General features: G+C 36.7%; 1 protein-coding gene across 1 annotated transcript in view; it reads right to left on the reverse strand.

Annotated features, from left to right (window-relative positions):
* The window catches only part of LOC118831926 (CREB binding protein), a 169,090-nt gene that overhangs the window by 16,693 nt on the left and 139,002 nt on the right, over positions 1 to 13,395 (reverse strand). The window contains exons 20-23 of the mRNA XM_036739408.1: positions 11,290 to 11,370; positions 9,501 to 9,557; positions 6,384 to 6,461; positions 5,952 to 6,019 (exon numbers count right to left, since the gene is read on the reverse strand). Of these exons, the coding sequence (XP_036595303.1) occupies positions 5,952 to 6,019; positions 6,384 to 6,461; positions 9,501 to 9,557; positions 11,290 to 11,370 (284 nt within the window). The remainder of the gene's footprint in view (positions 1 to 5,951; positions 6,020 to 6,383; positions 6,462 to 9,500; positions 9,558 to 11,289; positions 11,371 to 13,395) is intronic.

Raw genomic sequence — 13,395 nt, forward strand, 5'->3', positions numbered from 1 at the left:
AGCGGCTGAGTGAATAGTGCCAGGCCTGGAATCAGGAACACTCATGTTCTGAGTTCAAATCTAGCCTCAGACATTTACTAGCCTTGTGACCTTCAGCAGGTCACTTATCCCCCTTGACTTCAGCCTCTTCGTCTGCAAAATGAGCAGGAGAAAGACACAGCAAACCACCCCAGGATCTCTGTGCCAAGAAAACCCCAGAGAGGCTCGTGAGGTGTCAGACGCATCCAACAAGAGGGAGCAGAAAACTGCGCTACACAATGGTAACAGCTCTCTTTGAGGGAGTAATGATAACTGATGCTCGTGCACAAATGGGATTATTTTAACTGTTTATTAAGAACTATCCTACATGAGTAAGGGTCTGAGAAGCACAAGGACTGGCCCGTGATCAAACGTTTATTAAGAGCCAGGGCCAGAACTCAAACTCGGATCTTCTGACTCTAAGGCCAGGGTTCTCTTACGTATGCCAAGAAGCCCATCGAACACTAACTCGTCACCTATGCTTCCACCACAGCATAAAGAATTCTAAAGAAAACCAGTGTATATTAGATACAAAGGAAACGAGCTGACCAAGGAAATCTTATAGGACAATCGGGGAGAAATTTATTAGTTTCTGAACGTTATTATTAGAAAATAACATACACTCATTTGGTTAACAGAAATGACATCAGCATACAAAATCTGGCTCCAAAGTCACGTTATTTCAATGTATGTTTTTTTTAATACCTTGAACTAAAAGACAAATTAATATAACTTCAGCAGTTTTAAGGAAGAGCTTTTTTCTTGGAAATTTTGTCTTTCCATCAGTGTTGTATTATTGTGACAAGAATTTTAAGAAACACAAACAGAAAAACTCACAGAGATCAAGAAACTTCTGATAAACTTAGGATAAAATTTCTTCACTTTATTTCAGCAATAAAAAAATTAAGGAAATAAGCAGGTCAGATGGTAGTATTTTAAGAAATAAAAATTAATTCTTAATTTTAACCTATTCTTAAATCTGTAACAGAGAAACCAGAATTCATGTCCAATATTACAATTATACAAGGAGTATAATTTAGTGTTACCACATGTCACATATCTCTCACATTTAGCATTTCCTACTTTCTACACCTTTATGTAATATATGCATCACTATAGATCCACCATAGGCTGAACAAGGCCTTGAAATGCCATCTATTCTATCTTGGCATTAAGCCAAAGCTACATGAATTTTAGACACCAGTTGTATAAATTCTACTACCAAGAGATGAATAAATGCTTAACAAGGGATCCTGGGAACATGGCATAAGCAAATGTTTTCCCTTGTGAAAATAAGACCATATATAAGTGTATCAAGCCTAATGTTATTAATTAGTTCTTCGCCCACAATATTGAGCAGAAAAACATTACTGGGGTCAGGTACTTTAACAACAAGGTTAACTGTGCAAATCCAGGATGGCAATGGGAAGCGTGATGAAGCTCAGGGAAAACAATAGTAACGCGCTGGCTTGGGTAACTGCTGCCCCTCTGACTGTAGATTTTGCAAGTTACTGCAAAGCTCTGTATTACTCTGGTGGGACTTTGCTACGCTCAGTATTGATGATATTCTTGTGAATACTCTACACCATATACCTGTACCTACTTTCAAGTGCTAAATGGAGAGCTTCTTCTCTCCAGGAGTCTCTACTGTACGATGTAAATTATTAAGAAAAATAAAGACTACCTTCTGTAGCTTAATTTAACGTAGTCAAGAGATTTTACAATTAGATCTTTACTTTTATCACTTCAATTGCTTGAATTTTGCAACAAAAAAGCAGGATTTTTTTATAACAACTTTGTCTAAATATAGTAAGTACCACACTGTAGGCGCCAAGTGACCCTTGGCGAGACTAGAGTTCCCCTTCCTAAATTATCCATATCTGAATAAAGTTAAAAATTTTATTTTTCATGTATATAATTATCCTATGCTCACAAAAAGCCAATGAGAAGTGGGAGTGGGCAGGTAGGAGAACCATACAAACACTAGGCCAAAATGTAAGCTGAGACATTTGCATAAACATGACTCACTATTTCTCTAATCAGAAACTGGACTAAGCAATAATTAATTTTCCTAACTAGTTCTACTTTTAGCTACTGGGACCAGACTGGTAGTGCAAAAAATTAGGCTGTAGTCAAATAGACATTTTTAGTATACCAAAAAGTCTCTTTTAAACTTATCGAGTTACTCAAGAAGCATTATCAATTAGAGTCAGAGGTGGGTGATGCTGTCCACCATACCAAGCCAAATGCATTTTCTGAATAGCACATAAGAGTAACTCGACTTATACAACCAAAATCCAAGACTGTCTGCTGATATACAGCTACTGTTTCAGAATTAGTCTGCCTGAAAATGGTAGGCTTGGTCAGAAGTTTACAAGGTAGGCTGTCAGAATGAACCATGGCTCCAACAGGTACCAGAAGTGGGACGCTGGATAGATCATGTCTCTTGACTTCTGGGTATTTCCTTTTCATAATCTTTAGATAAAGACAACTGGACTTGCATGTTCACCTCCTAGGAGTACTGCAAACATCAAATTAAAGCATATTGATTGTAAAGTGCTTCATAAAAGAATCTCTTCTTACTAGCTCCTTTTCTGTTGCCTACAAACACTCAATATTACCACATTCTTAAAAAAAAAACAAAAACCTCTTCATTTCGACCACATCATTCCCTCAAACTGCCACCCTTGCCAAACCTCAAGAAAGCAGTTTACGCTAATTGCCATACTTCCCACTTACTTCTCAGTCCCATGAAACCCTTCTGATCACTAGGATGAAAATGCTTTCTTGAAATCACCAATATCCTTCCATTTACTAAGTCTAGTTTAAGCGTTTTCTTAGTCTTCATTATTTCTGACCTCTCTCAGGCTTGTGACATTATGAACATTATGAATACCTCCTTATTCAGCTTTCATGACACTGCTCTGTTCTAATTCTCCTTTTACCTCTCTGACTACTTCTCAGTCTCTTTTTCTAGTCATAATCCTTTTAAATGTGAGTTAGGTTTGACCCTGGCCCATATTTTTGCCATATTCTTCTCTATATGTGTTCTCACTGGCTTCCATACATTTAATAATGATCTCTATGCAGATGCCACACCCCCCAACTGTACCTTTATCCCTAATTTCTCTCTTCTGAGCTACTATCCTTTTTTACCATCTGCCATGTGGCTGTCCCTAATAATCGGCTGGGTGGATGTCAAATGGCATAGTAGATTTGTTATTTCTAAAACACTAGTAGTTATCTCCCTATAGCTACTTCTTCCTTCAAATTTTTATTTTTGTTAAGGAAATCACTATCCATCTAATCACACCTTGGAGTTATCCATGATTTACTTCTCTCCCCTGCATCAATCTCCAATCAGTTATCAAGTTGAGTGGATTCTAACTTCATAACGTTTTTTTCCATCCATTCCCCACACTTACATGGCCACAACCCTGGTTTAGTCTCAAATGACCTCTTGGTTAGATGGCAGCACTTGCCTTCTAATTGGTGTTTCTGCTTTCAGAATTTTCAGCTTTTTTCCAATCTATCATTTACACAACTGCCCAAAATCATCTTATACAGGTTTGCTACATACTCCATTGTTTGGAACTCAAAGCCTTGAACAATCGGGCTCCAGTCTACCTTTTCAGGCTTATTTCATGATATCATTCACTTAACCCTCTCTACTGCACCAAACTAGCCTCTGTGACTATTCCAGAACAGAGCATTACATCTCTTACATCCGTGAGCTGGCACAGGCTATTTCCCACACCTAGCACACACTCTCTTCTGACTTAAAATTTTTAGCCTCTGGATTCAGATCAAGTACCATTGTTCTCAATCCTGCTAGATATTGGTGTGCCAACTCCTAGAATAAAATTATTTTGTATTTACAAATCTCCATGCTCTAATAGGTTCTCTGAGGACAGAAATCATTTGTTTATCCTGTTGCATCTTTAGTTCCTGGAAAAGTAATTGGAATGGGAGGCACTTAATGATTGTTTAAATGAACTAAAAGTAGAGCCTTTAAAGTTAGGGACTAAAGCAGTTAAAGAACCACGAACAGTGGTCTACCAACATTTCAATGGGTTTTAACAATGTTCCAAATAAGCTAAAGTAATAGTAAGGCTGAATATTCACCGAAAAAAGAAAAATCAAATAGCCCCTCTTTTCCCTCCCTTCTTTTTCTAATCCTATTCCTGTCCCTTAAACTTTAACTAGCCACAATAGTACTTATCACGGTTACTGAGCTATTTTATGTTCTTCGTTTTTTAAAAAGGGAGCTAACTGAATATTTTCTATTTCTTTCTGTATAAAAAACAAATTTGTTTAGTTCTGATATATGACCCGTCAACAAAAACACTTCAGAGGCAGTGAGGGGCAATGTAAAAACAAAACAAAGCCTGAGTTTGGAATCAGGGACCTGGGCTCAAACGTTATGGTCGTCACTTTTGTGGTCCTGAGCAAGTTGTTTCATCTCTCTAGGTCTGTTGTTATCTTATCTGCAAATCGAAATAGTTGGACCATGTGGCTTCTAATTTGAAATCTCTGATCCCAAGATCCTGGTGAAACATAATTAAGTGCTTTCATATGTGTTTAGCTTTAGTCTGTCTTGATCTCAAGTTCTAGTTATTTTCATGATCAGAAAGAAGCAGTTTTATACATAACTCAACATAGTGGGTAGTGAAAAACTCATTTATAGAACATGCCCTGAAAGTCCTGGTAGAGCTCGAAGCTTTACTAAGTTAGCAAAACTGCGTCAAGGGTTTTGGGACTCTGCATTTAGTTTTAGAACATAATCTTACCCCATCTCTTCTGAGACTTACTCTATTTCTTTTTTGCTCAGACTGATACTAAAATCACGTTCATTTCTTGAGTGCACGCTAAAGCGTGTGTTAGCAGTTCACAAAGCAAACTCAGTTGGAGATTAAAAACGTGGCGATAACTGAACACACACGGATTCAACGTCATCAAAATCTAAAGGAAATACTAAGCTATTTTTCAGCTACATAAATGATACCTGATGCCCTTTTGGTGCTGACAACAACGTTATTAAAATAAATGGTGAAACTAAAGGAATTACTGAAAGACGTATAATAAACACCAGCTCCATGAAGTGACGATAGAAGAGAAAAGACTCCCAATATGCTAAAACAAAAAGGATGCTACAAATTGAAACTGAATGGCTACATGTAGTTACAATCAAATAAAACCTTTCTCCAACTGATGGTTAAATAACAGCCATACAAAAGATTCAATGTTCCAAGTCCAACTGCTGATTTGAAGGTGCTGGCCATTAAGAGCTGCAAGCAATCTGAACCGAGAAGATAAAAGAAAAAAGGCCAGGTGATCCAGACCCAGGTTCTATATGTAAGCTATTCAAAAAGAACCTTACCAACTGCTTCAGATTGTACACAATTTAATGTGGAGGCTTTGTTTTGGACTCACACGTAGATGCGTCTAGACGCAGATTTGGAATGGACCTTAGCAATCACTCTGAATGACTTTGATCCCAAACAGCATGAACACATATGGTATTTGGTCTCATAAAAGGATGATGATGACTGAGGAACATCAGGATTTGGTTATCTGCTTTTTTGGCTACCTTAATGGGATCTTCCTAATAGCCCTCCTATGTCAAAAATTCAATCTCACTCAAAGCTTACTAGAAGTCATATCTGTTGTCATGTAAAGATGTAACAAAGATCAACCTAAAAAGGCAAGGTAAAGTATAACTATAGAAAAGCACAGTAATAAAAATGCATAACTAGAAAGAGTGCTGTAACCTTTTAAGAGAGAACTAACTTTAGTTATGCTCAGAATAAAAAAAAAGTATTCAAGAAGGTGTATAAAAGAACACTGGGAAAACTAGGCAGCAATAACATGTGTCTAAACAATTTTTAATAGGCATAAATCAGAAGAGAAAAAAAACATTTCCACAAACTTACTCTTAGCACTGAACTTGTTTTCTTTGCGAGTTCTACCAGTTTTCTTTAAGCAATTGTCACAGACAAAGCTGTAAATAAAATCAATGACAGGTACAATTAGCAGAACCTTATACAGTGCAGCATGTGTTTGTTCAAGCAACAAACAACAAAGCATTTCCTCATCTACGCAGATGTATGAATATTTCTTGACCATTGAAAATCAACATTAAAAACTCTTCCAAGTTAAGTCTTGGGGTTACTATAAAAGTAAGTTGCACTAAAATTCTGAGGGCTTTGCACCTTTAACAAATTCTACATGGGATTCTAAGAAAATAAAATTTAGAACAAGTTATATAGTCACTGACAACATCAGAAACAGGTTCTACTTTTAGTTTGAAAAGCCCCTCATTAACTTTCCTATCAGAATCTAAGTCTGAGAAGAGAATGACTTACCCTGAAGGCCAAATAATATCATAATGCAGAACACAAATCTGATGCATCTTCCGGCCACATTCCTTACAATCGACAAAGCTAGAAGAAAGAGAAAGCAAATATTCTTGCAAGCAGAACCACGCAACTGTAGATATTTTAATGTCCTTAATATTGATTTTATACTCATTCTCTTATTTACTCATAAAACCCTGTAATCATTTATGTACTTTTCATACATCTTACATAATCAATATTTATCAATGAGGTGACATATTGCGGACCAGGCCCTTCCAATACTTTCTATTCTCCTAATAATTCATGGGTTAAAAAATGAGTGGAAATATTAAGTTTAGTTTCTTTTTCTTTGGCAAAGCAACACACACGTGGAAAGAAAAAAAGTTACCAAAAAAGAACATGAGAATGAGTGTGGTTTTCAGGATTTAGTATAATGTTTTCAAGACCAATAGCATTTATATATAAGTAGTTTCTACAGATTAATAAAACGCTACAAGGGAATTGTACCTTAAGGTTATATATAAGCAAAAAGTCCCAAATTCAAGGATTATAGATAAAGGAGTCCAGAAAACGGGTAAAAAAAAGTTCTAAAGAAGGAGAAAGGGGCAGCCACAAGTCATACTATAGGAGAAACCATACCACAAAGAGAAAAGGAAAAGGTCTACTTGAGGTATTTAAACAGGTCAAAGAATTGTCAACTTCTTGGCATACGATGGGAGCATAGAGGAAAAAGAAAGGGGAAGAAGCAACGTCAGGAGCTGTTATTGTTGTCTGGTCACTTTTTCAGCTGGGTCTGACTCTTGGGGTTTTCTTGGCAAAGATACCAAGATGGTTTGCCATTTCCTTCTCCACCTCACTTTACAGATGAAGAACTGAGGCAAACAGAGTTAAGTGACTTGCCCAGGGTCACTTAACTAATAAGTATCTAAGACCAGATCTGTACTCAGGAAGATGAGTGTTCCTAATTCTAGGCCCACCACTCTTTCCACTGTGCCACCAAGCTGCCCCAAAAGAGGGACCTACCAAGATGAGCTATTTTTATGACTAACACATATTTCTAAAGAAATTCATGGTTAGCAAGCATTTTTTATTCTCATTACCACCCTTTGAGAAAAACTATGTGTGTGTATGTATGTGTATATATAAATTAATATGTATAATTTTCAATTCCATTTTGAAAATAAGTAATTGAGGGAGGTTCAGAGAAATTAAAAGTGAATTACCCACAACTACAAATAGCAGTAAAGTGGAGAAGCTAAGATTCAAATCAGATTCTCTTAACTTCAAATTTAGTGTTACTTCCATTAAGCCACACTATTCTCAATTAAGGACCCTCAGTTGAGGATTTAAAAGTAAAAATAAACTTTTGTGACACCAAAAATACATGTGGCATTTATTCTTCTAAGGAAGAAACTAACAATAACAAAAACCTTTCCTAAATAATACTATCTCATCTAAGAAGGTGTTTATATATATATATGTACACACACACACACACACACACACACACACACACACACACACACACTCTTTGCACATGCCTTGCACATACTTTTACATAAGGCAAATTTTATTGCTACCAGGAGATACTATAACACTTTGGGAATTGTTAGAAAGGTCAAGTTCCTTTCTTAAAGAAATTTTATAATTTACTTACTAGAAAATACTATCACTGTTTATCAAAAGACATTTAGTAAGTATATAACTACACATGGCTTTGTATTACAGTTTTCATAATGTTAGCACAATCTATTTAGAATTAAGAATGAATCCCTTTCGAAATTTTGAAATGTCCAGTTTTGAAAAGCTGCACTTTAATTCTGAAAATTCTGCTGTGTAATATTTTTAAAAATAAGACTTTATAGATTTAAAGTTTTTAAATTGCCTATGCTAGAGTCACTTTTGCAGTCTTTTCTGTGAAAAGGCTATATAATCTTTCATATTAATAATGATATCTTAACAAAAATTGTTTCAATTATAACCAGGTTGACTCTGGCTTTCAGGATATCTTCTCTACGTATATGTGAAAACCTACATTTGTATGTAAAAGAAAATATCCAAGTAATCTGGGAGGGGCTGGTAGAAAAAAGAATCATCTTAAAAAACATACATGCCGATTTGAAGTCTATACAAATCACATAACGTGGAAAGGAGGTAGAGATGTGGAAACCAGAATTTTCCCCAGAGAGAAAATGGAATTGCCATGTAGGAACCTGGCACCTTCTAATATAAAACCATTCGTAGAGAGGGCCAGTGTGCAGCACTTTTCCCAAATAAGCAACCAACTACTAACAAACAGATCGTAATGCTGCCACGTTCTGCAATGCTTTATGAAAGTACTTTTAAAGCAACTTAACTAATATATGGCTGTGATTTTATTGAAAAGGAGCCTAGAATCACAGACAATTGTAAGTGCAAAAAGTCTTAGAGTTCATCAGTCAAAATTTCATGTGAGTAAAATGAGATCCAGAGAAGTGAAGGAAAGGGACTGCCAAGGTCAAACAAGGCAGGGGCAGGACAAGAACTAGAAGTCAGGCATTTAAACTCCCAGGCCAAAGAGCTCCTTTACTGACTACACCCAATTGCCACTGCACACACAGAAAACAAGGCAGGAGGCTTTGAGAAAGTGCAATGACAGAAGGCCAAGTTAACTAACCTGTTTCTTATTCTCTTGGAAAATTTTGCTTTCCCAACCAGATACTTTTGTAAGTCTTTCTTAACCATCAATTAGAATGCCCTGTCAAATACATGTGCGACCCAGAACTACTTGAAGTAAAAACTTACATTCAAATAGAAGCAATATCTTTAAGCTACATAAATTATTGCCTCCAAAAGGTCAACACAAAATGGTTTCTTAATGGCGAGGGGCTAGTATTAGCCAGTTGCTATTTAAAAGATGCTCTATAGTATTGAAAAATACATTCTTTGGGAACAATAGAGCAATGCTTATACTTAAGAAATAATTTCACTGTAGCTTCATGTTAGTGTAAGAAAAAACCTTAAAGAAATCTCAACCACAATGATGATATATTTCACACTTTCACACTTCTCCAATATCATGAACAGTCTTCTCTCAATTTTAAAATGAAACACCTAAACATAAAGAAATGGCTGTATACTCACGGCTCAGGATCTAGTGTATCATTTTTCTTCTTTTCAAACTGATCCTTTGAAATAGTCCTTTAAAAAACCCATCAAAGAAAGACAAGTCATTATCATGAAATGCTACCTGAAGCCAAGTTTCTATTAGTTAGGGAGTAACAAACCAATAAAAGTAATAGCTAATATTTATACAGTACATTACCCTATATAAATCACTTTCTTCACAAAAATCCTTTGAGGCAAGTAGTGAAACCATTTTACAGAAGAGCAAAGTGAAGCTCAGATAAGTATATTTATGTAGCTTACTGAGGGTATAATGAACAGTAAAAGGCACGGTCTCCTTCCTTCAAGACTGGGACTCTTTCAGTTATTATACCCTATCCACTTCCCTTAACGTGCCGTATCACTCTGGCTGGCCCCTAAAACTCTTAAGCAGCTGTAGAGAAACTGAAATCTAAACGAAAAGAGACCATGTCATCAGCCAACCAGTCCATCCCACCAAGAGGGCCCATCGGCTTTTATACAACCAAAATGAAATTGCTGTTGTTCAGTTGTTTCAATTATGACTGACTCTCTGTGACCCCTTTTGGGGTTTTCTTGATAAAGATACTGAAGTGCTGTGCCATTTCCTTCTCCAGATCATTTTACAAATGAGGAAACTGAGGCAAAGAGGGTTAGGGAACTTGCCAAGGGTCACACAGCTATCAAGTATCCAAGGCCGGAACTGAACTCAGTTCTCCGACTCCAGGCCCAACACTCTATCCACTACACAACTAAGGCAGAGTATGACGCAGTGGATTTGAGGATCATTTCTTCCATGAATTTTCGGTCAGATCTTCCTATACAATCTGTTACATGAGGTATCTATCACAATAACCAATATGTCTCTGATTAAAACAATTCTTGTTCTCATTTTGCCACTGTTTGTGCATACCTAGCTAAGATAAATTGGATTAAAAATAGCAGGGGCTATACTACTTTTAAAATGCCTTATTTCCCTCCAGTAGGCAGACTTCTTATTATCAGCCTGTCAAGGATCTTGGTGTGGGAATGCCCTCCCCCAAACATCAAAACCCCTCCACAGTGGAGTAAAGCAGTCTCACAAAGGGGCCTGAGGCTCCCAAGCAACAGGTAACTTGTTCATGGCCACAAAGCTACTCATCACGAGTGGGATTTGAATGCAAATCTTTTTATCTCTAAGGCCAAGGGAGAAAGAGCAGAGACTGGTGATTGATACTAAACTCTCTGTTGTAAGAAAAACATTTACAGAGCCTTCAAAATGAAGCCTGAGGTTTATCTGTTCATTACGCGCTTTCCTAGTAGCGCAAAGATCTAAGGAATGGCAGCGGTGTTATGAGACGCAAACTCTATGTGGACATTTTCCCTTCACCCCCAATTACTACTTTAAATCAAAGAGGGAGTTGATAAAGAAAACACCGTTCATTTTCTCCTACCCGCCCCCCCAGTCTATGGTATTCCAATCCAGAAAAGGTTATTTACGTGGTTCTCTAAGGTACTACTTATTGAATATCAGTTTCTTCTGGATCGTCTCAAAGGCACAGTAAGCAGCACCATATCCAGAGAAGCTATGGGAAGATAGACCTCATGGTAGAAAATGTTGTAGTTAAGGAACTGGGAAGAGACGTTTACTCTCTTACATACACACAGCAACATATTTTAATGGGAACTCCCTTTTATTTTACAAATAGCAACGAATCAAGCCAGAACCAGAAGAGAATACTTGACAAAGCTCTCTAGATATGAGATATCACACCATTCAAAACCACAGGAAAATCACGATAGTACTTACGTCTGGGGCTGAGAAGGGTCGTCACCCAGGGTAACATTCTCCCCCTGGATCTCTGTGAAACACTTCTCACAGAAATGATACCTGTCAGCGAGAAGGCCATACTTGGGTGAACTGGTCCATCATAACACACAGCCACCCAAGCAACGAAGCCACCAATCAGAGCAGGGCAGATCACCACGACGAAGGGGGGGCGTTGTTGGTTGATTGATGGGTCAGTGAGGACAATGAAAAGGAACAGAGGGGGCAGGTGGGGAAGGGCAGGATTAGAGAACAGGGAAGGGAACAAATAGCACAGACATAAAGGTAAGACGCAAACACCAAGACAACACATAGCAGAAAGCCAAGGCAAAGCATTGATTAGCATTCGGTCTCATTTCATACATTACAGGCCATCATCACTAACAAATGATAGATTGTCAATCAGATTCAAAGACTTGGAATGATTTGCAGGATGCTGGTTAATACTAAAGCTGTGTGTATCCTAAATTTAGGAATTTGAAGTTTGTTATTATTTAGAAAAATTTAAATGACTCCAGGCTTTGAGATTCAACAAATTTGCTTTGAACAGAATATTCTGCTTAGAATATTCTGATAAAGGGACTAAAAAAGTAAAGATTAAAAACAGCTTTTGGGTTTTTTTTTAACAAAAAAATGAAATTTATGCTTGAAAACCAAGCATTCTATAGTTTTAGTCTCAATCTTAAGCCAGAATTTTAATAATTTAAAATGTACGAAAATGTTCAATACCCAGAACTGGTTTTTGCTTTTATTAATTTCATTAATTTGGTATAAACAATTAATATAACTGCTTAGCTCATTGGATTACAATACAAATGAAACCAAATCCATATTCTAGACAAACATTTAACAGAAATGCAACTGAGAGGGTCAGAGACTTTCCAGCCATTTATAAAAAAGTATATGTGAAAAATATTAATATATTGTACAGGCAATACAATATATGTAAGTACATGAACAATCTCTCAGGACTTAAAATTCAATTCTGAACTTTTACGAATTTTGGTCCCATGACCAATCAGTAGCCAATCTGAGATACTCAGCAATCTACTGATGTTAACTTGGTGGCAATCCAAATTAAGCAAATTTAGAGTATAATTGTAAAGTTACAATCTGCATTTGAAAAAATTATCTATTACACAGTATTTTTTTTTCCTTAAGATGATCTGGAGCTTGGGCCCAAGTTGTCAAATAAGGACGATTAAAAAAAAGTAAACTACTAAATGTTTGGAAAGGACATGATTTAAAACATGAATGAAAAAACTAAACAAAAATGCAGGTCAGTGCTGCAATAAAGCAGGGCGGGTTCACAAGAATACTGTCAAAATAAATAGGCTTAATGAAGGTGAATTTTATGAGCAAAGAATGAGGATAAGGCAGCGACGGCAGCACAATCAAATGCAGTTTTAGTGTTCAAATGCTACATCTAAAAGATGCTAAGAACGATTAGTATTAATGACACTGTAACAAGACTCAGAGTGCCACACTGAACCAACAATTTGCAGGATGAAAAAACGGCAGCTTAGAGGTCCCCATTCACTCACTCACATACACATAGCTACAAACTATTGTGGTCAAACTGCTTTCTTATGCTTATTTTTGTGGAGATGTCGTTTGTGGATTCTGATTCTATTCTCAATGAAAGCAGCAACATTCTTTTTATTCACTGTCAAGCTAATCAAATGTAGCCAATAAATGAAATGTAGAATTTTTAAAACATGCAAAATGATTCATACTTTTCACACTTGTTTGATGAGGAAGGAGTGAGACAGAGGCGCTGCAGACAACGTTAGCATTAGTGAAGATTACAAGTGAGATCTTTCTTCAAAAGGCATCTCCTACTTATACTAACTCAGATTTTAAATTCTGCCAAGAACATGAACTCTGGCCAGGAAAAAAAGAGATTAACTTTACTGCAAAAAAAAAAAAATGCTGTCTTCATTTTTATCAATCATCTATAGCAATACCCTGCCTAGTGACTCCTTTGTGAACGTGCTTACATATCATGGAAATAGAACCATACTGGAAAGAGACTTGATTCCTTTAACGCAACTTTCACGTAGAGAATGGCATCACCACCACTAGGCA

The sequence above is a fragment of the Trichosurus vulpecula genome, chromosome 9 (assembly GCF_011100635.1).
Source record: "Trichosurus vulpecula isolate mTriVul1 chromosome 9, mTriVul1.pri, whole genome shotgun sequence".
NCBI lineage: Eukaryota > Metazoa > Chordata > Mammalia > Diprotodontia > Phalangeridae > Trichosurus > Trichosurus vulpecula.